The 25,558-nt window shown below is 35.2% G+C and overlaps 1 protein-coding gene across 1 annotated transcript in view; it reads right to left on the bottom strand.

The window, feature by feature from the left end:
• The window catches only part of Pan3 (PAN3 poly(A) specific ribonuclease subunit), a gene marked incomplete in the record, with an annotated part of 146,064 nt that overhangs the window by 55,793 nt on the left and 64,713 nt on the right, over nt 1-25,558 (bottom strand). Inside the window, 1 exon segment of the mRNA XM_013505498.1 lies at nt 11,396-11,543. Coding sequence (XP_013360952.1) covers nt 11,396-11,543 — 148 coding nt within the window.

Below are 25,558 nucleotides of genomic sequence, written 5' to 3'. Positions count from 1 at the left end.
TTTCTATTAAATTATTTTTCATGAAATAATGTTTTTACATTGCAACTATATTCTTTTTATAGAAATAAAGACAGAAAACTCAGAACTCTCACATTTGGGAGATTAGGTCAATTTCTAGAATATCTTCTAAGCTGATGTTTGCCAGTGAAACTAAGAAAGCCAATTTCAACTTTATTCTGATTTTATGACATAGTGAAGTAACTCTAATCTTCAGGGAATAGATTAAATGCTGAAAACACAAAATTAGTCTACAATATAAAAAACTGCACACAATAGATTTTTCCTCCAAAGACAAGAAGTTACACTTCCAAGAATGTGAACATAATTTATAAAATACTAAGAAGTAATGCACTTGAGTAATCACAAAAATTTCTTCTCCTCCACAGAAGAGATCAAAATGCACAACCAAGCCCGGTGGGTGACACACACCTGAAATCCCAGCTATTGGAGAATTTCAAGAATTCATTTTGGCTGAACATCTATTTGTGACAGAAGATATGTGGACTATCTGGATATGAGAAACTCTGTCAGCATTAAGAAAATGGTGCAATACCTGAGAACTTCCTCACAAATGTATTTAATCTCAATGACCCAAATTCAGACAAATACATCAGTTCATATTATAAGTCTACCATATATTCTTTAGTAGTATTTGATGGAGATCACAGACTAATTACTTTCCTTGCCTTGTCTTCACGTAGAGATCTTTCACCTAAATTCTGCCTTGCCTCTATCAACAGCATCATTTCCAAATGAGTTACCATTAAGTAATTAAAAAAAAAAATCACTAAAATATAGACCATGTTAAAAAAAAAATGCAGTACCTAAATCCCTAAAATTGTGAATAACTCATTTACTTAAAGTAAGTACTGTTAGGGTTTTAATTGTAACTTTAGGAATTTTACCTATTGGTTTGTATGAAGTTAACTTACTTAGTGGTTATCATATTTGAAGAAACAGAACAGTGACCTACCTGCCCCCAAACTTAGTGAAACATCCTGAAATGATAGGATTTCCCTAGCCTCCTCCATGGTTGCAATCTTTTAAATCGTAACTCTGACATTATTTTAAAAAAATTTCGAGATAAAATGGGGTAAAGACAGGTGTTAGCTACTAAACTAACTTTCTGAGATTAAAAGAACTACTTTTCTTGTCAAGCAACACTGAATGCTTTACCTTAAACAGGGTCCCTCGTTCACAGTGCTAAATTACATTGTTTTGTTTATAAACAAGAAACATATTTTCAAGGTAAGTATGTCTGATTATGAAGGTTAATTATAAATATTTACAAATGTAATGTAAGATTAACATTAACAATGAAAATTTAATTTTGGATTCCTATCTAATGAAAAAGATTGTAATAGCTGGGGATATAGCTCAGTGACACAATGCCTGTCTGGCAAGCATGAGGGTGTGAGTTCAATTCCTGATACCAAAAAGAAAAAAAAATTGTACCAAATTAAAAACAAAAATTAAGTTACTTCAAGAAAAAATACTTGATTAAATCAACAAACACTTCCTAACATTAAAGACAATTTAGTCAATTTTTAAGTTTTTTTTCTTTTCTTTTTGTAACACATTTTAAACATATTTACTAAATGTAACATGTAAGTACAATATACATGATTATTAGCTCCCAAATTGCGGGTTTAAAATTTAAATAGCCACACTACTTATGCTATTAATTTTTCAGGTATTCTGAAAGCTTTATTTGACAATGTGACATAATAATTAATTTACATTACTTTTGACCCATTAACATTACCAAAGTAGAAGAAATCCCTGTTGCCCAGTTTTATTCAATTTGTATTTGTGATCTTGATTGAGCTTCAGTAACCCCTGTAACAATGAATTCAATAACCAGTTATTCAGAACAGACATGAACCAGAAATGAAGCAAAACTACAAAACCAGTCTCAGATGAAAGGCAACTTAAAGGCCAAATGCCTTACTCACATGCAGCAATTCCAGTCCTGATTCAAAGGCCTTTTCTTATTTTAAAAGAAAAAGTAGTATTCAAAGTGTATTTGTGTTCTTAGCCCTCGGCAGATTAAGAGAGGAGGATGGGGTTTCAGAGGAAAGTGGAGAAGACTGGTTAAAGGTCTAAAGTGCGGTGACAAGTAGCAGCATCAGCCTTGGGCTCACAGAGACCTAAAACTCTGGAGAATGGGACCCAGCAAGTGCTGGCTTTTAACAAGCTTCCAGTGATGAAGATGGACTCCCAAACCTGACAGTCACTGTACCAAAGGTAAGAATACTAGCAGCACAAGAAAGACGTTGTAAAAAGTCAGGAAGAACTCAAAAACAGTTCCAATAAGTTTCCCTGAGAACGGTTGTACAAGGTACTGTTTTAACAGAATGAGAGGCAAGAGAAAAACCTTGCCTTCAAGGAATTACAATCTAGTATATTAGAGCAGAAGGCCAATGAAAAGGATTAAGAATCTTACTATTTATATAACATTCAAACAGACTGCTCCAGAAATTCTGCTACCTAAAAAGTATTAACTGTACTCTGATTAAATATAATTATTAAGGCACATATTATTGAGCATAAAAGTCAACAAAAAAGACTCTAAGTACTTTGAAGCAAGACAGAATTATGAATTTTGGCAATCATTCTGTGTGAATACTGGTGAAGATGTAGCATTCCAACAATTAAAACTATACATTCCTGATATCCAAGGAGAATTCAGTATACTGTTAAGATTTCTTTTGCTAGCTGAATTAGTTACTGTGGCTGCTTTGGTAATGTTTCGAAAGTAGATACAAGAGGTAAGTTTTTTTAAAAAGTAAATACAAAAGGTATAAATAATGTTTTAAAATGTATATTCATGAGATTACTGGGATCAACTGTTACAATTTTGCATCTAAAGAAGATTGAGAAATACATCCTAGCTACTTAAAAGAATGAAGTCCAAAGTCTGGAGAAACTTCATGGGAGAAACTTCCAGGCAAGATCCAGCTTGGTCCACTCATGCTTCTCCATGCCTTCCCTCTTCCTGCTGATTGGAGAGATGCTGAGCAGCCATGTGACCTGTGTCCCTAATAGGTTATGTGGAGAAGTGCATGCTAGCCAATCTGACCTGCTGTTACAAAACCAAGATGTGAATTTTTGTCATATTTAGCAACTACATTTGGGAAGTATTTGTTTCAAGAGTTTAAGTTATCACTGTTTCACAAATAGTAGGCAGTAAGATTATGGCCCCATAGTAACTATAACTTTAACGGCAGTTGGTAACTAAAAATATACTAACATCCTATTGAACTGTAATGTTTTCTCACAACTACATAACCTCCACCCTTTAAAGTACTAGTAGTTACTATTTTAGGAACACTTCTCTAAAATCTTTATAATCCTATCTAAAACACAGGAAAGCACTTACGAAATTGTAAAATATCCTTTAGATATGTCAGTAAGAGCTTCGTTGCTAAAAACCCAGAACTAGACATTATCACCATAAATATCCGGACTACGTTAGGGTTGTTGCTAGCATTCATGACTAGCTTTATATTCCTATGCGCATCAAGGGATTTGAAAAGGGCTACATCACTAATTCTTCTCCTTTCAACTAAGACCCTTCCCACATGGTCCCCTCTACAATCTGAAAGACAAAAAGAGTAAGAGGATGGCTTTCACATCAAGGTAAGAATGAAGGGATAAGAAACACAAGTTGAGAAACAGAAGGACTGTTTGCATTTCTACAGAATTAATATGCTCCTGACTATACAAATAACACAAACAGTAAATTTATTCACCAAATACCCTAATGAGTACCCACAATCCACTATGCACCAGTGAGCCAAGGGTTAGAAAAGAAATGGTCCATGGAGCTCATTATTTATTTGCCTGAGGGAGGGAAAACAAAAAACAAGACTAAGAATCATAAATGTTCTTAGGTTTTAATTCATGCTTTCTGCCCTTCAGTTCATTCAGAACACTACAACACAAGGATTTCCCCAGACTCTCCTGACCTCTACTTATGAAACGCAGGTGGACACGCTGGGATTTTCTATTTATACAAGCTAAGTCACGGAAGTCCCTATATAAGCCACTTAAAATCCTTTTCTGAGGTTTAACACATACTTCATACAGGTCTTCCCTTGTTTGCTATCTCTTATCACTCTCTTGATTTTTGTCTGTTTACTTGCCTGTTTCCACATACAGATCTGCATCTCACTAAACAATGGAATTTTAGATTTGATAAACTTTAAAAATCATCTGGTATCTTCTTACAGAAATGAAGACTCTAAAACACAGAAACCAAGCGGTACATGGAAAACCACAGCTACTTTAGAAAAACTAGTACTGTGTTCTAAAGACCTTTGAGTCATAATCCAATGGAAGCAGTCAAAAAGCCATAGGAGACTTTGCTGCAGCTACAGGTCACTGAACCCGTGGTAGGAAACCCTACCCATGCCCATTAAGTCCCTGTCCCCTACTTACGGGAAAAGACAGCCAAGACTGTGATTAAAACAGGGAGCCCACAAGAGGAATTCTCAAACCTAACAGGACAAAACAACCAGGGATTCCCAAACAATAGAATCTGGTCCACTGGGAGCTATTTAAGCCTTACCTGACAGGTCTCCAAGTCAGCTGCCGCAGCCATATCCCCCTCTGTGCCACAAACGTCTCGCCTCAGTTTCCTGAAATTCCCAACTGGGACCGGAATATAGCCAGCTAGGCTTCTCAGCCTGGTTACAATCCTATTGTTCTACCGTTAACGACCTTTCCTGGGACATAACGATCTGTAACCACATGCAGGCAGACACAAAGCAGCCCAGTCTAGGGTGAGCTTAACAGTACTGGGCAACAGAAAGCTCCTCTTCACAAAAACCTTGGGGATTCCTGATCTTAGGGGAAAAATAATTTTTTGACTTTATTTTTTAATGTGGAAAACACTCCTCAAACTAGAGAGCCTTCAAAGTTTTGAATGATTCTGGTGATTACATCTGAAAAACAAAGTAGTTACAAAAAAATGGAAACGTAATTTAATTTAAAAATAATACTTACAAATGCTTTAAAACTGATTTCAAGAATATTCTGGTACCTTAAAACACACAACGACTCTAGTTTTGATGCTGTTAAACTTTTAACAGTAATATTTTAGTTCCTCTTTTGCTATCTACATATTTGAACATTTATAGTTTTTAAACATTCTTCAAAGATGCATACTGAATTATTAAAATTCACCGTACTTAATAAATATCCACCAACTAAGAAATTATTTCCCAAGACAAAAATGAAGTTTTGCTAAATGAGTAAGCACCACTTATGCCTAAATTTGTGATAGATGAGAAATGACATGGCCTCTTCTTGAGGAATTTGTAGTATGTCTTAGAAATCTAGATTAATATCTAAAGCAATTATAAGAATATTTTTATGCTGAACTACCTCTATTGACAGTAAACACAAAAATAATTTGGAGAAATCAGTTCATACTAGAATATCAAAATAGGTTTGTGGTAGAATTATCCCACAGAATCCATTTAATGGTTGACTCTTAAAAATAATTACAAGGAAAATATCTTTAGAATTATATCCACCCAGCACGGTGGCGCATGCCTGTAATCCCCACTAGCCCTCAGGAGGCTGAGGCAGGAGGACCGCTGAAAGTTCAAGGCCAGCCTGGATTACATACTGACTTTAAAACTAGCCTGAACTACACAGTGAGACCCTGTCTCAAAAAACGAAAGAAAACAAAATGAACAGCATTGTATCTGGTTAAACATGGTGATAATTGAGAACTATATTACATATTTTTGTAATTTTGATTTTCAATAATTATACCACTTAATAAACACAAAACCATTTAAATGACAGCTTATGAAGCTTTTGTGCCTTGAGTGATTTAGCACAAAGCCTAAGATACACAACAGAATTGTAAATAGGAAGTCAGGTATGCTACAGAACCACAGACTCGTCCCCCAACTGTTTCTTACTTTCCTAATGGTCACGCTCCTTAGATGGGTGTGAGTGATAACACAGCCAGACGGAAATGTCTGTGTGTTTAATTTAATCCACACTAGAATTCCAGTCCTTACCGTTTATAAAAGTTCATGATTTTTTGCCTAATGATATTAATTTTAATATTTCCCCCAGTTTGGCTTATTCTCGCCTTTCATTCTTACAAATTTTAGACACACATAAATACAAAACTAGCCTATAGAAGAAGGGCCCTCATATAGAAACCATTTTGATTTATTCCTTTCAACAAAAAGAACTAGTGCTAGTAGATGGAACACAGAATAAACAGTTAGATCAGCATAGCAAAGAATTTTCATTTTCATTCAAACAGGATGTACACTGGGCTGCCTTAGCTAATGAATTACTGTAAATGACTTCTTACTGTAAATGACTAAACAAGGCTAGATCACAATTTATCACGAATGCCCTTTCACAGACTGGCACTATGAACCCTCAAAGTTTCCACCTAGATCAACAAGCAACGTGAGAGTACTGCCTATACCAAATGCTATACAACTGTGATGGGTTAAAATTCCATTTCTTCATCTGATAAGAAATGCCATCCGAATAATGAATCATAGATTTTTATTATCTTTTTAGCACAGAACTTTAAAATTGAAGATCTTCTTACCCAAACCCTTCATTCAACATTACAAAAATAACTATTTTTGTTTGTTTGTTTTTTTTGGTTTTTTTTCCGGTACCGGGAACTGAACCCACGACCTTGCGCTTGCCAGGCAGGCGCTTTGCCACTGAGCTAAATCCCCAGCCCCCCAAAATAACTATTTTTAATGTCTACATTTGCAGGGTGTTTTAATGTTCCTGAACAAGAATGCTAAATATTTATTTCTCCCTTTTCTTTCTCTTCCCTTCCCTCCCAGCACTTCCCCTTTCTCAAGATAAAAATTAAAGTGACCATATTGGCCAGTTTTACCTATCAACTAACTTAGCACCATAACCTTCAGGACGATATAATAATCATTCAGTAACTCATAACTGGACTTAAGAATATAAATATTTTCTTTATTTTTTTTCCTCAAAAAAAAAAACTGTAAGGGCTGGGGATGTGGCTCAGCAGTGGAGTACCTATCTAGCATGCACAAAGCCCTGAGTTCAATCCCTACTACAGCAAAAATAAAAAACCTCTAAAATAAAATCACATATGAAAGAATGCAACTTTTTTTTTTTTTGGTACTGGGAATCGAACTTAGGACCTTGTACTTGCTGGGCAGGTGCGTTGCTGAGCTATCTCCCTGGCCCCAAGAATACAATTCTTAATGTTACATTTAGTACAATAATCATTCTTCTCTCCAAGTCAATTGTATAACATTTACTACAATTTACAATAAAAAATATCAAGTGATTCAAAAACCTGCACTATTCTCATCTTCAAAGATTAGATATTTGAAAATGTTGAAGTCACTATGTTGCTTTTTCTCACTTATACATCAGTGATAACATTTTCAAAGTAAAAAACAAAACATCAAGAAATCTCTTTCCCAAACATCCACACAATTAACCAGAGCAAGAGATGCTCAGCTCCTGAGTCAAAGCTGTATATGAAACTACCAGATGACATATGAGAACACTAACCAGAAATTTATGCTGCGTCACGTGCTACTTCTCTTAAAATCACTTTTAGCTGGGGATAGAGCTCAGTGGTACAGCGCCTGCCTGGCAAGCACAACGTCCTGAGTTCGATCCCCAGTGCAAAAAAAAAAAAAATCATTTTTAAATGTAGTACCACCAATTTGGAACTAAAAGGTAACTAAAATAGGCTACTAAAGTAGACTAAGATGTTATTTACAAAGTCTATTCTCAACTCAGAGATCTTAGGACAAATTCTAATGAAAAGGAAGTAATTAGTTTCCATGATGAAATCTTTATGGCACAAAGGATTAAAGTATAAGCTATTATTTCACATGCTTAGCATAGTCGCAATTTCATTTCTAAAACTCCACTCAAAAAAATCTTTGCTAAGCAAGTGCAATTACAAAGATCTATCTTTAGATTTCACCTTATCTGAGAGTATTTTTACGTAACAAACTTGGAAAGTTAATTTCTGAAATTCTATGAACTTCTAAGATGGTAATAAAAACTCTAACCAAAGAAAAATGCGTTATTTATAAATGAAAGTTGTTCATATAATTGTAGGGCTTCTCAAAGACAACCTCAACTATAGCACCTTGCCTTAATTATTTTTACAACTACTCAGGAATGTAGCTATTGTTCACAGAATAAATGTACACAAAATAACTAAGATGAGAGATCACCGATTTCTTAAATTAAAATAGAATAAAATCATTATATATAATCAACAGAAATAACATATTACATAATTTTAATATTTTGTGAATCAAGTTAGCTACTAATAAACTGAAACACTTTTTCTATATTTTACTTCTTGCTTTGAAATTTATAAAAATAAAAACATGATTGTATTTTTTAAGTGATCAAAACAAATTTTAGGACAGAAATGCAATTCACTCAGAGTCTTCTTATGCTAGACATTACTTTTATTCTTTGCAATTTGAGGAAACCCAAAATGTCAATGAATAGTTCAATTTTGCTCAAATATTTTTATTTTTTATCAGAATATATATTTAGGTATATAGAGTTAGATATATTTTCCCACATTTAAAGAAAAGTAACATTAGTTTACGTAAGTACCTAAGAACTCAAGTTTTTTTAAAACAAAAAAAGTAAATAGACATATCTTAAAGGGCAATAGTTTGCAGAATAATCAAAACAAAACAAAAATTTGTAAGTGAAAATTATCAATTTATTACACTTTATTACACTTATAGTACGCAAGAAGTGTTAAAGATAAAGAAATACCATAACCTTATATAACCTAAAGTAGAAATGTCAAAAACCTTTTTCAGGCCTTGAAAAATGTAATATCTATAAATAAGAAATGATGGAAAATGCTTAAGGAGTAAAATGATTTTCCGAAAGGAAGGCACATTTAATTTTTTTTCTTTGCTCATCTTCCGAGTGTTAAGTCATTAACTAAAAGGAAAAATATGAATAATAGTCATTCCAGTACTTTCAGAAAAATTTTAGCTTAGCTGATGTTATCTGAATATTTTGAAATAGTCACGAAGTTTGTTATTTATAAAATAATAATCAAAGTATTTTATTTCATTAGCTAATATGCTCCACTGATCTATTTCCAATGGTTCCAGACAGTCACTACTCTCACCATAAATAGGAATATAATGACCATTTTAAGGTTCTCTAAAGGAGTAAGTAGACTCTTAGCTAATTAAGTTTTAAAATTAATTCATTTCATCCTACATTTAAATTCTGATGCCCAATTAGGGCCACTGGAAGACCCCACAAACAATACTTATTGAAAAGCTTAAGCAAATACCACGAGTATTAATGGAAAATTTTAAATGTTCTCAAAATCTAAAGTTTTCTTTAGGGGGCTGGGGATTTAGCTCAGCGGCAAAGCGCCTGCCTGGCAAGCGCAAGGTCGTGAGTTCGGTTCCCGGTACCGGAGAAAAACCAAAAAAATAAAAAAAATTAAAAAAAAAATAATAAAGTTTTCTTTAATATTTTTATTTCCTCATTAGTTAAAAAAGAATTTGGGTTGGGAAGGCTGAGGGTATAATTCAATGGTAGTGTACCTCTGTATTTAGAACCTGGCTTTCATACCTGGCACTGCCTTTTTTTTTAGTGGCAGGCCTGAAACAGTCTAATCAAAATCTAAACAAAATATTTACTTCTAATACAAGGTACTTAAGAAAGCCAATGGTCTGTGATTAACATTTACGTCCCATTCATTTAGATGCTTGATAAACAGATGTATAATGGTAAATTATAATACTACTCAGAAGTCTGGACAATGTCTCTTTTCAGGTACATGGCTGATCTGTAGATTATGCTACTGTACACAAGGCAAACACAGGGGCTGGGGATTTAGCTCAGCGGCAAAAGCGCCTGCCTGGCAAGCGCAAGGTCATGAGTTCGGTTCCCGGTACCGGAGAAAAACCAAAAAAAAAAACAAAAAACAAAAAAAAAAACAAGGCAAACATACCCCAATGAGAGGGATATCACAGCAGTACACTACTCAGGACTTTTGGACCATCAAGGATATTTAATTCTGACACTGCTCTCTAAGGAACATGGCAAGTTTGTAAGTTTAACTGAAGCTGAAAAGAATCATGAATAGAAGAAATGGTAAGAGACAAATGGAAGAGGTGGGTTAGAAAAGAGAGGACATAGTAGGGACAGCAAGAGAGAGAGAATGGCGGGGAAAAGAGGCACTGATGAAATCCTTGGCAACAAAGGCTGTGTTATTCAAGCACTGAGCTACCCAGGATATTGTGTATGCTCAAATAGATGCTCTATCCCATAATCATTTCTATCTCCACTCATTGTTCTTGATTTGGCATCAGTATCAAAACCTTACTAGACTAAGCCCTTGCAGCAGGGACAATTCTAGAATGATCTAGATAAATCTTTTGGTTTTGTTGTAGGGTGTGCATATTTCATTTGACTTTTGTTTTTGGAATGTCCAAGACCAAGAGATGACTTTCCAATACAGGTTCTAGAAACAATCTATGCGTGCAGTCCAAACATTTTACAGAATAACCGCCTAGTTAATGCTTGCTATGAAATCAGTATGATTATGCCTACCTTACTTTCCAAACAAGACACAGAGCAGTGGAGATGGGCGGTGTTAATTACATAAGATATTTTTAATAGTTCTATATTAAGATTAATGGCTGTTACAGAGTAGATACAAATTTTGCCTGAATCATTAATATAAAAAGAGAAGACTTTAGTAACACCTTAGGTCTCTCAAAGAGTCACTATGAACTGTGCCTCAGAATCCTGAGTGTAAGTCTTGCTTTGTGCACACTCTTCCACCACACTATGGGTATAACTCGAAGAAAATGATAGAAAAGTAGTTTTCACTACTACTGTGACCCCTGATGCAATATTACTTCACCCAATTTAAATTTCGACTATAACATTTATAATAATAAAAAATCTGAATGGTACTATATCTACAGATGTATTGAGAATGTTATTTTTTTTTTTAAAAAAAGAAGGGCTTCAAGTCATATATACACATCAGTATTCCCTCTTATTTCTGATGCCTTTACAAAAATTTTTGAGTGAAATAGCATTACTGACTTTAAATAATAAGCACATGCCTAGCTACAAACAGGTATTTCTTCTAAACAACCATTTTATCCTTTCAATTTATTCTGTGTTTTTAAAACACCCTTCATTCACATTTTAATTTTGCTTTAAAATTCTTTACTATATGTTTGGCCTATTGCACGCAAAATTAAAACATAAAATTCAACGTGTTCAAAAGTGAATCATTCAAGCACACAATTTTTGTTCTAATAAATAATGGTGCTGACAAAGTTGCTATCTGGAACTCACTGGAAGCAGTTACTCAACTTACCTGGTGCTAATCCAGCAGTAGCAGGGCTTCCCATGGATGGGTGAGAGAAAACTTGAGAGAAGGCGGACATATTTGACTGGGACACGTTACTCAGCCTGGAGGTTGATCCTCCTTTAGGAATAAACTCGCTTGCAGTAGGATTTGGTGTCTATTTAAAAATCAAATATAGTAAGTTAACACACTTTAGGCCCCCAAGAAACAATGAATCTACTAGTTGTTACTCCACAATGCTTTGTTTACAGAGTAAAAATGTAATGAAAGCTTGACAAGTCTTTCCATTTCTTCTTTGGCATAGTGTACTGAATTTCTTCAAGAGAAATTTGGTATTCAAATTTGAGAATTTTAATATTTTATTTGCAGAATTGTAATGTGTAAAATTTGCCTTTATTTTTCAAGCATGCATCATTAATGAATGAACCTAACACGTTTTTGAGAACTGGGAGGTTGAAACTACCTCAAAACTGAGCAACAAGTTTCAGATTTAGTAGCTTTAAACCACTTCTACCAAGATAAATGTCAAAGCAACCTTTTGTCCAAAGTGTATCACTTTTTTGTTCTGTGAACACAAAAGTTTCCCTAAAATTGTGGATGATTTTAAATAACAGAGGAAAGGCAAGATAAACACTTAACAACAAGGCAAACATCTGGGAGAAATCAAGATAGGAAAAAAAAAACCTAAATATCAAAGAGCCACCAATGCCTGAGCAGTATCAAATGTGACTTGTTTCATTTAAAGTATTTTATTACATAAAACTACACAGAAAAACAATTTTCACAGTGGTAGTAGAACTTATTTTACATACAAGTGGTATTGTACCTCTAACTTTAAAACTACAAGACAGTTATGAGACCATATGTCAAGTTCATAGTCTTTTTTTGTCCATGTGAATTTCCATGCAAGGCAGAAAATTTTTAAATGGACTTCTTGCTACAAAATCAAGAACAACTTCTTTATCTGAAGTTGTTTCCTTATCTGAGAATGACATTTTTAAACAGTCACATCAGACAGAGTTCAAAACACTAGATTTGGAAGCTAACAAGTCAACAGGCTAATCTACTTATAAACTCTAAAACAAATAATATTATCAGTTATGACCAGGCTAAACTATTTTTACCAAGTTAACAGTGGTAAAATATAGAAGAAATACTTAATCTGGGCTTAATTAAAACACCCGGAGATGCCAGGGATATAGCTCAGTGGCACAGTGCCTGCATGGCAAGTGCAAGGTCCTAAATTTGATTCCTGGTACAAAAAAAACTCCTGAAAACACAGGATGAAGCTCATTTAGTGTCACATCTAAGACATGAAATTCTGAAAAAGAAAAATCAAGCCAAAATTAAAATATATTTTCCAAAGGGGAAAAAATTTCTTTATATCATGTAAGTGTATTTTTAAAATTATCTTTCCAATTCTAAAGCTTTCAAAAATAGTAGCATGTTGCTTACGTGAATACCTAATTAATTTCTGGTAGAGAAAACAAGCCACTACATTTTACTTATGCAGCACACTTCCAGTTATAAAGGAACAACTGGCATGACAAGTATCTCAGAGCTAGTTATGTACCAGTTAAACCTATACCTGTTTTTAAGATGAAGGTTAAGATAAAAACTATTTGGTATATTGGTAAGGTTCCAAAAACGCCTAGGAGAGATGAGGATTTCCAAGGTTACAAAATCATTAGGAAAAACAAAACTACACTGGAAAATCATATACACATATGATATTTTAAGTATATTCCTGAGAAATATGTATTGCCTTTTCATATATGTCCTACAGTTATAGTGAACAACACATGATCGGATTTCCAAGTTGAGTTTCTCAAGTTACTTCCAAAGTCTCTTTTTAGGGGCAGGGGTTACTGGGGATTGAACCTACAGAAGCAGTGGGGAACATATGGCAAGCATGTGATTTGATTTTAAGACAAAAGGTGTTAATGTAGGAGTTTTGTTTTTTTTCTAAACTAAAACCTCAGTTAGGTTTAATTGCAGTGTTGCACTTTTCGATAAATAAGTGGGTTTTGGGTGGCAGTTTGGGGACTTGTCTCTAAAAGGTTCACCATCACTGACACAGGGTCTTCAAACTCAACTTTTTTTTTTTTTCTTAATTTATTTTGAGATAGAGTCTCACTAAGTTGCCCGGGCTGGGCATGGATTTGTGATCCTCTTGCCTTAGCTTCCTGAAGTGCTGGGACTGTAGACCTGAACCGTTATTGAAATAATCCCTTTCCAGGTTGGGTATGTGGCGCATTGGATCCTGGGTTCCACTGCCAGCACCACAAAATAAATGAATAAATCCTTCTTAACTACCTAGGTTTATCTCTATGAGATCAAATTTTTATTTTTCATAAAATATGCATGAGCATTAATGCCTAGTCATAATCTTAAATCCTAATCTTAAATCCTAGCTAATCTATATCTTAAATAGTGCTAAATGCACATTCTAAAAAAATAAGCATTTACTCAAAACAGATGCTTGCTTTTTGAGAATTTGTCAATAAAATTTCTATATACTTAAATTTACCCTGCAATTTTTGTGCAATAAAACGCACCACCAAGTGCTTCATATGTAGTGTTCTCCAAAATAACACTATCTTACAACATTTGGATACGATCCCTACCTCTAATCTCTAGACACAAACATAATAAATCAAGGTTTCTGACCTTTAGCTTAGAAAGTGTCATCTTTATCATTGTTGTGTCATAAGTAAGAGAACACATTTTAATCCAGACATCTCACCCAACCCAGCTAACAATTGTTTATATACAAATTACCAATATTTTTTAGTAATGGAATAACTTTTTGATGAGGTTTTAAACTTAGGTTTAATACAATTTTATACTTTTGTTATATTATTCCATACAAACTTTTTTTCCATTAAATTCAGTATTTAATGTTTTGGAGACTTCAATAAGATACATATATATTAAGGGATTAATAAACATTGCAATAAAATAAAAGGTGCAGACATTAATATTTTTAATTAGGTACAAAGACAAGAAAGGGTTTACACTGAATGGAAATAGAACATAAGCTATTTATGTAATATTCTGTTGCAACAAGTAGCAAGAAAAAGTCCATGAAAAATAAAGCTGCCTCACAGTGATGGAATGAATGACTAAGAAACATACTAATACTCCTAAAAATTGTTCAGTGTTTTTTACTCACGCAAAAGCATAAAATACCTTGCATGGTACAGCTTCTTCGAGTAAGGTTCAATTTGCTTCACCCTAACCCTAACCGTTAATGGCTTCATAAACTGGCATCATTAACAAGTGAAACATGACCTGGTAATTTTTTCTTAGCAGCTTTATTCAGATACAATTAACACACAATAAACTGCACATTTTAACACGTAAAGAGGTATAAGGCAATCACCTAATCAATGTAATGAATATGTCCACCATGGTAAGTCATCACAGGTTTCTTCCCTTCTACCACAATACCTGTCTCACTACTGGGTTGTCTCCAGGAAACTACTGAGCAGCTGTCATCATAGGTTAGTCTGCACCTTTCAGAATTTTATATAAACAAATCATACATATGTAATTTTGTTTGACTGGCTTCTTTCATGCAGCATCAAGATTCATCCACGTTATTACCTCTATCAACATTTCACTTGTTTTTAACTGTTGTTCAGTATTCAACATCAATATACATTAGCACAATTTGTTTATCCTGAATGTTTAGATTGTTTTCAGTGTATATACATGTGTTCCATTTCTCTTCACTTAAATACTTGGCAGTGAGTGGGTTGGACACTTGGTATGCATGTATATATAATTTTTAAAAGAAACTGGTAAACTCTTTTTCCAAAGTAGTTGCACAATTTTAGTAAGTCCACCAGTGCTAACAGGAGACCAAGTCCTCAGAACTTCAGGGTCTTTTTCATCTCAGATATCCTAATAGGTGTGTAGTGGTATCTTACTGTGGTTTAAATTTGCATTTCCCAAATGATTTACTTGCCAACCTGTATCTTCTTGAGAATATGTCTGTTCACATATTTTAAACATTTTTTATTGAGTTCTTTTGTTTTCTGTCATAGAATATTGACAATTCTTTATTTAGGAATAAGTTCTTTGTCACATACATGATTCACAAATATTTTCTTTCTGGCTATGATTTGTCCTTCCATTCTCTTTCAAGGATCCTAAGTTCTTTTTTATGGGTCTATAGACTGTTTTTTTTTGTTTGTGTGTTTTACTTAAGAGATACTTATCTAACCAAAGTCACAGATACTTTTGCCTACGTTTGCAAGTTTTATGTTTTCATGTTTTGTATTAAGCCTATGATCCATTTTGAGTTCATTTTTTATACAGTGTGAGGTATACATATGAACTTTCTTTTATATATAAATATCCAATCATTCTAGTACTATTTGTGAAAAGTATCATTTTTTCCCCACTCAACAGATTTTGCTCCTTTATTAAAACCAATTGTGGGGCCAGGGATATAGCGCAGTGGTATAAATGCCTGCCTGGCAAGCGCAAGGTTCTGAGTTTGACTCCTGGTACCGAAAAATAAATAAAAATAAAATCAACTGTGTATGAGTGAGTTAGCTTTTGGGTGTTTTAATCTGCTTTACTGCTTTCTCGACACACGTCACTACTACACTGGTTTGACTGGTGCGGCATTACTGTAAGTCAGGTACAATACGTTACACCTTTTAAGGTGGGCTGGCATACACGTCCTTTGTATTTTCATATAAATGTAAGAATAGGATTATTAATTTCTATCCAATTGCCCGCCAGGATTTTAACTAGAATTGCAATGACTCTCTACATCCATTTTGGTAAGACAGGTATCTTAAATCAATTTGTCTCCATTTGTTTGGGTCTTTAATTTCTCTCAGGAACGTTTCACAGTTGTAAATGTACTGAACTTATCTTTTGTCAGGCTAATCCTAAGTATTTTATATGTTTCATGTTACTATAAATGGTATAACTTTAAAATTTAAAAATAGTATGACTATTACATATGTATCAGTTTCCTATAGCTGCTGTAACAAACTGTCACACACTTCGTGGATTAAAACCACAGAACTTTGTCTTCTGATAGTTCTGGAGGACACAAGCTGCAAACAAAGAGGTGCTAAGGTTCTTACTCCTGCAAACAGGCTGGAGCAGAATCCATTCCATACTTCTAGCTTCCAGTGGCCACTAAACACTCTTTGCCATTCTTTGGCTTGCAAGCACATGACTGAAGTTCCATCTTCACATTACTTTCTCTGCATGTAATCTCCCTGCCTCACTTCTGCGGGATTTTCTGTTATGTTTTACATTAAGGATGGGACCCAAGGCCTTTGCTCTGAGCTACAACCCAGCCCTATTCTTTTTGAGACAGTCTCACTAAATTGCTAAGCTGTCCCGCCTAGGTTTGAACTTGCAATCCTCCTGCCTTAGCCTTCCAGAGTGCTCGAATTACAGGCAGGTGCCACCACACTGGACTCTGCCTCACTTTTGTAAGGGCGATTATCAATGGATCTAGGTTCACTTGATGAATGAGGGTGCATGATCTCAAGATCATTAATTGCATTTTCAAGGCCCTTTCTCAACCAAGGTAAAGTTCACAGGCTCTAGAGATTACAGTATGAACTCATCTTTTTGGAGGCCTCCATTCAGACCATTACCCTACAGAAATAAAACTCAGTTGGATATACTGATTTTGTATCATATTACATATTTGATTATGGCTCTAAAAAGAAGACAATTTCACTTACTCCTTTTTCCATTAAGTCAGTTTTTTCCTTCTTCTTGCCTTAAAGCACTAACATACTCCTCAGCACACCACACTGAAGTAGTGAAAGTAGACGCTTATCTTACCTCTGATCTTTAGGGCAAAGCATTTCATTTCCCACCATTAAGACTATTAAGTCAGGCATGGTGGCACACGCCTGTAATTACAGCACTTGGGAAGCTGGGGCAGGAGGATCGCTGCGAGTTTGAGACCAGCATGGGCTACAAAATAAATTTAAGGCCAGCCTGAACTGCATAGAGAGACCCTGTCTCAAAAAGACCAAAAAATTAAAAATTTAAAAATTAAGAAATACACACACACACGCCATAGTTTTTGCATAAATGTACATTATTATGTTAGGGATGTTCCTTTGTGTGCCTAGTTTGCTAGTTTTTATCAGAAATGGATGTTGGATTTTGTCCAATGCTTGCTATCCACTGAGGTGATCATATTGATTTTGCTTGGGTAATGTTTTTTGCCATTTCTTGGTTTGCAAGGAATATTGAACCAATCTTAAATTAATGAGATGTATCACTACAGGATGTGTTAGTCTGATATGCTATCATCTTCAACTGCTAAAAATTTGTTAAGAATTTCAACCAGTAGGTACAATTACCAGTATGCAGTTTTCTGTTGATGCAATGTCTTTGTCTGGTTTTGTTATCCACCCTTTATAATTCTTTTTTTAAAGTTTGGGTTTAGTTTGCACTACTTTCTTTCTAAAGTCCTAGGTAGAATTCACCAGGGAAGTCATCTGGGCTTTCTTGTAGGAAGGTACTTAATTACCAATTCTATTCAATTAATGGATTTAGAGCTAATCAGGTTGACCACTACTACTTCTTGAGTGTAGTTGGGTAGTTTGTGTCTTTCAAAGGTTCTTCCACTTCATCTCTTGTCAAATGTATGGCCATAATGTAGATCATAATATTACTTTGATAGTCTTATAATATCTGTGGAATCTAATGATGCTACCTACTTCACTCCTGATACTGGTAATTTCTGTCTTTTACCATTTTTCCTAATCAACCTGACTAGATGTTTATCAATTTCAAACATCTTTCAAAGAACCAGTTTTGGTTTCATAAATTTTATTCTATTTTTCTATTTAATGTTCTGTTGGATTCTGGTCTGATCTTCATTTGTTCCCCCTATGGTTTCTTTGGGTTTGATCTGCTCTTCTTTTTTCTTGTTCTTAAGAATGAAACTAAGGTCATGGACTTGGGAATGCTACTACAGGAATTTGGTGCTATAAACTTTCTTGTGATAACTGACTTTGCAGCATCCTGTAACTTTTGATGTTTTCATTTTTATCCAGTACAAAATATTTTAATTTCTCTTTACATTAATCTTTGACTTCTGAGTGATTTAAAAGTGTGTATTCATTTTCCAAATACATGAATATTCTCCAAACATCCTTGTGTTAATTATTTCTTACTTAATCCCATTCTGGTCAGAAAATATATTTGTTTACTTTGAATTCTTTTAAATTTATTACAATTTGTTTCATGACCTAGAATTGGTCTGTCTTGGTCAGTGTTCTTTATGTACACGTGAAAAAAAACATGTATTTGGTTATTGCTGGGCACAGTGTTCTATAAGATGTGAATTATGACAAATTGGTTTTTTGAGTTGTTTGAGTATCCTATCCCCTTACTGATTTCCCGTCTCTTCCTCCTATTGAGAGAAGAGTGTTGAAATCCCTATTTCTCCTTACAATTCTATCAGGCTTTGGTCTCATGTATTTTAAAGCTCTTAGTTGCACAAACATTTAAAAATGGACTATCCATCATCTTGAGGAACTATCTCCATCTACAGATAAATGACTATCCCCAGTAATATTTTCTGCCTTGAAATCTAATATGTCTGACATAAATACAGCGATAGGAGCTTTCTTTTAAAACTAGCTTGGTATAACTTTTAACCTATTTTTGTCATTTTAAAGTAGGTTAATTTTTAGCTTCACACAGTTGAATCTTGCATGTTTTTTGGTCCAGTCTGCAAAACTGCCTGTTATTAACCGCTCCCCCCTCAAAAAGCCAGATGTGGTGGTGCACAGCTGTACGCCAGCATTCGGCAGGCTAGTGCTGGGACAGGAGGGTGGCTGCAAGCGAGGCCTGCCTGGGGCTACAAAATGAGTTCACGGGCAGCCTGAACTATACAGTGAAACCCTGTCTCAGAAAGACCCCCCCACAAAAAACTACCTATTACTGTGATGTTTAGACAATGCACATTTAATGTGAGTAGTGGTAGGATTGGATTCAAACCTATCCTCCTGCTTTCCGTTCCGTCAGATGTCTTTTGCGCTCCCTCTTTTTAGTCATCCTTGGGATTAACTAAGTAGTATTTTATTTCATTTCATCTCCTCCCTTGACTTTGCTGAAATTCTTCTATTATTGTAGGGACTGCCTTAGGCTTTAAAGTACTAATCTTCGTAGACCGCTAGTGCTGTAATAACAAAATACCGGACATTAGCCAACAGAAACCCATTTGCTCAGAGTTTTACAAGCAAGGATTTCAAGATAAAGGTACCACGAAGGGTGGCTTCTTCTGAGACCACACTCCTTGTTTCCTAGATGGCTGCCTTTTCACTGAATTTTCACATGGCCTTTTCCCTGCGTACTCCCAGAACCAATGTATTGTTTTATAAGCAAGGATAACAGCCATGTCTTGCTTAGGGAACCATCCTTAGGTCTTCCTTTAACCTCAATTTCCTCTTTAAAGTCCCCACCCCGAAATACAGTCCCAACAGCGAGTAAGCTTCAACACACACGAATGGGGAGGGCATAATTCAGTATGTAACACTACTGTCCAGCCCTTCTGCTACTTCAGCTACGGTATGACATCATCATATTATACTTCCATTTCTACCCTCAAACATTTTGCTACTCTCATATTTTTCTATATGTTAAAAGCCTATGAGCTCACTGTTACTATTTTTGCTTTTAACAACCATCTTTCAAGATTTAAATTTTTAGGAAAAAAGTTTCTTATATACTCGTAAGTTATTATTTCAAGTGTTCTTCATTAATTTGTGTAGATCCAGATTTCCAGAGGGTATCGTTTTCTTTGTGGCTAAACTACTTCCTCTAATATTTATTGAAGTAAATATCTGTTGGTGATGAATTCTTTAAAATTATTTTATAATATCTGAAAGTATTTTCACTTTTTAAAAATTTTTAGTGTAGTACTGAGGACCAAATCCAGGAGCTCAAGCACAGTAGGCAAGTGTTCTCATAATGAACTATACTCCCAGCCCTTTCACTTTATACCACAAGAAACAGTACATTTTATTATCTTTCCCTAAAGATAAACCTTTTGTAGCCAGAGAACATTTTCAAAACCATGAAATAAACATGTATAATATTTTTTAACTAAACGACTAATTCCAATTTCACCAGTTTTCATATACACTGATTTGACTCCGTTTTTATAAGATTTTTTTCCGAAATACATAATTATAGACTGACATCTTTTTTCTTCCTGTATTGTAAAGATATGTGCAGTATATTGTAATCTGGTTTATAGTACTTTTTAAAAGCATTTTTGAATTTTATTAGTACTGTACATGTTTGCAGCACATAATGAATACATTGTGGGGAAACTGGTACATGTTCCTAACACATTACACATTTTTCCCTTCCCTCCACCCCCCTTTTATTTTGCCAGCATCAGATTAATGTATTCATAAGACCTTATAAAGTTAGTTATCATATATAAGATTAAAAACCAGACTAATGGGCAAAAAACACATAAAACATGTAAGACAACTGTACTAGATCACGGTACACTTTTAGATACACTGTCTATGCTGGATTATAATACTTTGTTTCTCTCTTGCCTATTATCTCTTGTGATATGTATACAGACAGTTTATCATATAAGAGAAATCACGCAGTATTTAAGTTTGTGTAGCCGAGTTACTTCCCTTAATATTATGGTCTCAGGGTGCACCCATTTTCCTACAAAGGACTCAAGCTTAACCTTCTTTACAGCGGAGTAGTGCTCCATTGTGTGTAAATACATTCTCTTTATCCATTCATCTGCTGGACATGTATAATGTTTCCAGGATTTAGCCATTATGAACTGTGCTGCTATAAACATGGGTATGCATACATCACTGTGGTACGATGTCATTAACTCTTTTGGGAAGGTCTGTAATATTTCTAATGTGAAATCTGCCCCTTGTTTTGAAACAGGGTCTCACTATGTACTTCAGGGTGGCCCTGAACTCCCTATGTAGCCCAGGCTGGCTTCAAGTTCACAGTAACCCTCTTGCCACAGCCTCCCAAGTGCTGGGATCACAGGCATGCACCATACCTGGCTGCTATCTGTATCTCTGTTCAGTCAAAAAACAATGGGTCTTTTTTCTTAGACCTGTTTCTTGGATATGGCTTGGTATAGTTTTCTTTGTACTTCTTACAGTTCACTGGGCTCCTGTGATCTGTGGGTTTACAGTTGATATCAAACACAGAAAAGACATATCCAATATTTCTCAGAATCTTTCTTTATACTCTACCTGCTCTCTTCAGGGACTCCAATTACATGCACAGCAGGTGTTAGGAGCCAGAATGTCCCCCGAAGGCCTCATGTACTCACAGGCAGGACTTCTGGAAGGGTTCTAGATTATGGGGGTGCTCTACTCACTGGTGAGATTAATGGCTGAGTGTGCAGTTGGGGGAGAGGCTCTGATAGGAAAAGGCAGATCAGCGGGTGCAGGAGCAGGAAGGGTCACTTCTCAGCTCCTCCCTTCTCTCTGATTCCTAGCTGACACGCCATGAGCAGCTTTCCTGTGCCCAGGCCCTTCACCATTCCCTTCCGCCTTGGAGCAGGCTAACAATGGACTGTAACCGTGAGCCAATTTGTCCCACAGGTAAGAGGAGTAATTAAGACACTAGCCCATCTGATGTTACCCCACGCCTAACTTTTTCTATTTTTTGAAGTTTCTATTGCTATATATTCAAGTCCACTACACTCATCTTCTCCAAAGCCTAATCTATTAATTCCAAAGTTTAATCTATTAATCCCATCCGATCTATTTTTCATTTCAGACACTGTACTTTTAAACACCCAAAAGTTTAGTTTTTCAGATACACAATCCACATCTGCACTTGCATGTTTAATCTTTCCCTTAGTTTCTTAAACATACAGGATACAGTTATTGTAATGGTTTGTATTACAAAACAACACTGATGCTGCTTTGTACTATTTGTCCATTACTTCCGGGCCAATCTGGACTTACTGCATCTTCTCTACACGGGCTTTAATTTCCTATCTGGAAACTGGACAGAATAACAAATACTATGACTTTAATCTTCTTTGGTGCTGCATTCCTTTCTTTTTTTTTTTTTTATCCAGGTCTCATGATGTGGTTCAGGCTGGCTTCAAACTCTTGGGGATCCTCCTGCCTCAGTCTTCTCAGTGCTGGGACTACAGAGGTGCACCACCATGCCCAGCTTGCGTAATTATCTTTGTCCTTTGTCCTCTATTGCAATTAAGCTGCTTAAAAATTAAGTTTGATCCTTTCAGGTCTTCCTTCTGAAGTTTGTACGAGGGGTGAGGCAAGCATTTACCCTACAGCTAATTTGGCCCTGCTACTGAAACAAATGCCTTCCTTGTGGCCCCCCTTGATGCTTCACATATTATGAAGTCTTCCACACTAGCTGGTGGGAACGGAACTATTCTTGGCTTGTATGAGCTCTGAGAACTCTTTGCAAATCTTCACAGTATTCTGTGGGGGGGATCAGCCCTCCTTAGTACTCTTTTCTTCCGAACTGTGGCCATTTAGGCTGCTATGGATTTCTAGATTGGTTTCTGTGATGCAGACAACACCAGATTCTCTCTCTCTGTGCCAAGCATGGAACTGTCCCAGGGCACTGTGCTGGGGGTAGTCACAGCTCGCTCTTCATTTGTTGCCCATCTCTCAGCAATCGCTGTACTTCACTGCCTAGTATTTGAAGTTTCAAAAATTGTTTTGTGAATTTTGTTTTTAGCTGTAATTTCAATCCCCATTCTTCCATCTTGTGCAAAGATGCATCTATTAGCAATGTTTTCAAAATAAACAAGAATTTCTTATTTGATCTTATCAATATATAAAATTCAGCCAACACCTTCTTGGTTAGATATAACATGCATTAGCACAGAGGTGCTTTGTAACTACCATTTTAAACAATTTATGAGCAAATCAATCTACTTCTTTATAAAGTTAGTTTTCTTTTCAAAGTTTTATTGTGCTTTCTGTTTAACATCTTTCCTAAATAAATTATATCATACTTCAATTACCCTTTTGATAATGCAGGTATGTTTGAAACACCAAGAAGGAGAATCTATTCTATAATCTAAATATTTCTCAAATTCAACTACTTTTACTGGTACCACCGCCAGTGCCTTAGTCTAGGCCACAATCAGCTCTGCTTAGGTTTACTCTAACCCTGCCCCAACTGACCAGAACTCTAGCCTTTTTCAACTCAGCTGTCTCCAGCACTTCAGCTGAAAGTAAGAGACGAGCAAGATGAAAGAGAAAAGGGGGGGATTGTTTAATGACTTTATGATTGAAATATAATCATACCAGGTCAAGCCACTGCTGCCTTAGCTGAACTGGGATATATACTTAATACTCATCTTTATACTCTCTTTTTTTTAAAACCAGTCTCAAATCTTCCATCATCACTACTTTGTTCCTCTTTTTTGGGGTGACAAAGGAAGCAAAGTTGGGACTAATTTAAAAGGTTCAGTTTGTGCGTGCTCAGGCTCACGTGTGTGTGTGTGTGTGTGTGTGTGTGTGTGTGTGTGTGTTCACTGGGAAGAGCAAAAGCTGTGCATTATTTGGGAATGTAGGTAACAGACGCTAACACAGAAAAAGGCATAAAAATATGAGATTCATGGACATAAAGGGAAGCCCTGTTTAGACATATTTTTACTATTCTTTCATGTTCATAAATAACACACAATAAAGAGGAAGACAGTGGGATGGAAAGGAGAAGTCAACTGGTAACCAGAACCTCCAAGTTTATACTTCCACAGATTTTTAAAAAATAGTAATATTGGGTTCTTATTTCCCCTTATTTCAAGTATATCCAAATATGGTCAATTTAAGATTTATTATCAAAATACTCAACTTCTGAGTGATTCAGAACCTGTTCTATTTAAAACCAAAGTCAGGTTTGACCTTGTAAGTTAAAAGTAACATCTAAACATTATCACTTTTATAAAAGTAGCCTAGTAAAAGTTTATAAATTTTCTGAACCAAACTAGCCCCTCTGATTTAAGCACCATAAGAGAGACACGATTTTCTCAATCAGATAAAAACTGGTAGAGTTAGCAGAAGAAAACCAATCACTAACATTTCCAGTAGACTTATATCAGTGTTCCTTTAAAAACCTTACAGGAAAAATAGTATGTGGATACTGGAATCTGTCAAGTGAAGATCAATTAATAATAAGTCTTGTATTATAACAGAGGAAAACAAAAATTATCAGGAGGTCCGCCTAAAGTAATTCTCTCTATATAAGAACAATGAAGGGTATAGGCAACTAAATCTCCAAAGATATCTGCTAGTTCCCACTTTACAAAGTTTGTCAAAAAACTGGTCATGCTTTGTAAGCACGTCTAGTAATCTAGTGTACCCTTTTTTATTTTTTACTTTGAGGCAGGGTCACACTAAGGTGTTGAATTGCCCAGGCTGGTTGGTTTGTTTTTTAGGCAGGGTCTCACTGTGTACAACAGGCTGGCTTTCAACTTGCGGCGATCCTTTTGCCTCAGCCTCCCAAGTGCTGAGATTACAGGCATGTGCCACCACAGCTGGCTTAGTATAGCCTTCTTGATGACAGTTTGATAATACATATCAAAACGAGAAATAAGCATGCCTTTCCTTTTACCTAGCAAATCCAATCTATGGATAAGAGAAAAGACTAAATTTAACACCGTATTTTTTACTTTTTTTTTTTAAAAAAAAGGAAATAACTAAGATATCAGTGGAAGTCTGGTTATATGGATTATAGTACATAAAATAGTATATAACTATTAACAATTGTGTGGACTGATATATTTTTAAATAACATGGAAAACAGGTCTATATTATCACTGAGTAAAGTGAAATAAAATAAAACAAAATTTGAGTTATAGTGCAGCAATAATGGTTTGCTTATGCCTGAGACAGGTGGCTGGCAGGCAGCTATATATATAAAAAAAAAAAACCAAAAAACTCAGACACTAAAATGTTAACGAAGATACTACCTCTAGATGGTGAGGTGCTAAGAATATTTTTGTTTTATTCTTTCTATTTTTCTGGGGTGCCTGAACTTTTCAGTAAGTATCATATTTAGAAGAAAGTTTTTTAAAAAGGTTTAAGATTTGTAAGTTATGAAGCCACTTACACCATTACCTTTCATTTGCATACCATCGTTGAATGGAGTGGCATTATGAGAATTCAC

The sequence above is a fragment of the Chinchilla lanigera genome, unplaced genomic scaffold (genome assembly GCF_000276665.1).
Source record: "Chinchilla lanigera isolate Chin_1 unplaced genomic scaffold, ChiLan1.0 scaffold00096, whole genome shotgun sequence".
In the NCBI taxonomy this organism is placed as follows: Eukaryota; Metazoa; Chordata; class Mammalia; order Rodentia; family Chinchillidae; genus Chinchilla; species Chinchilla lanigera.
This window is presented reverse-complemented; position numbering and strand designations above follow the sequence as displayed.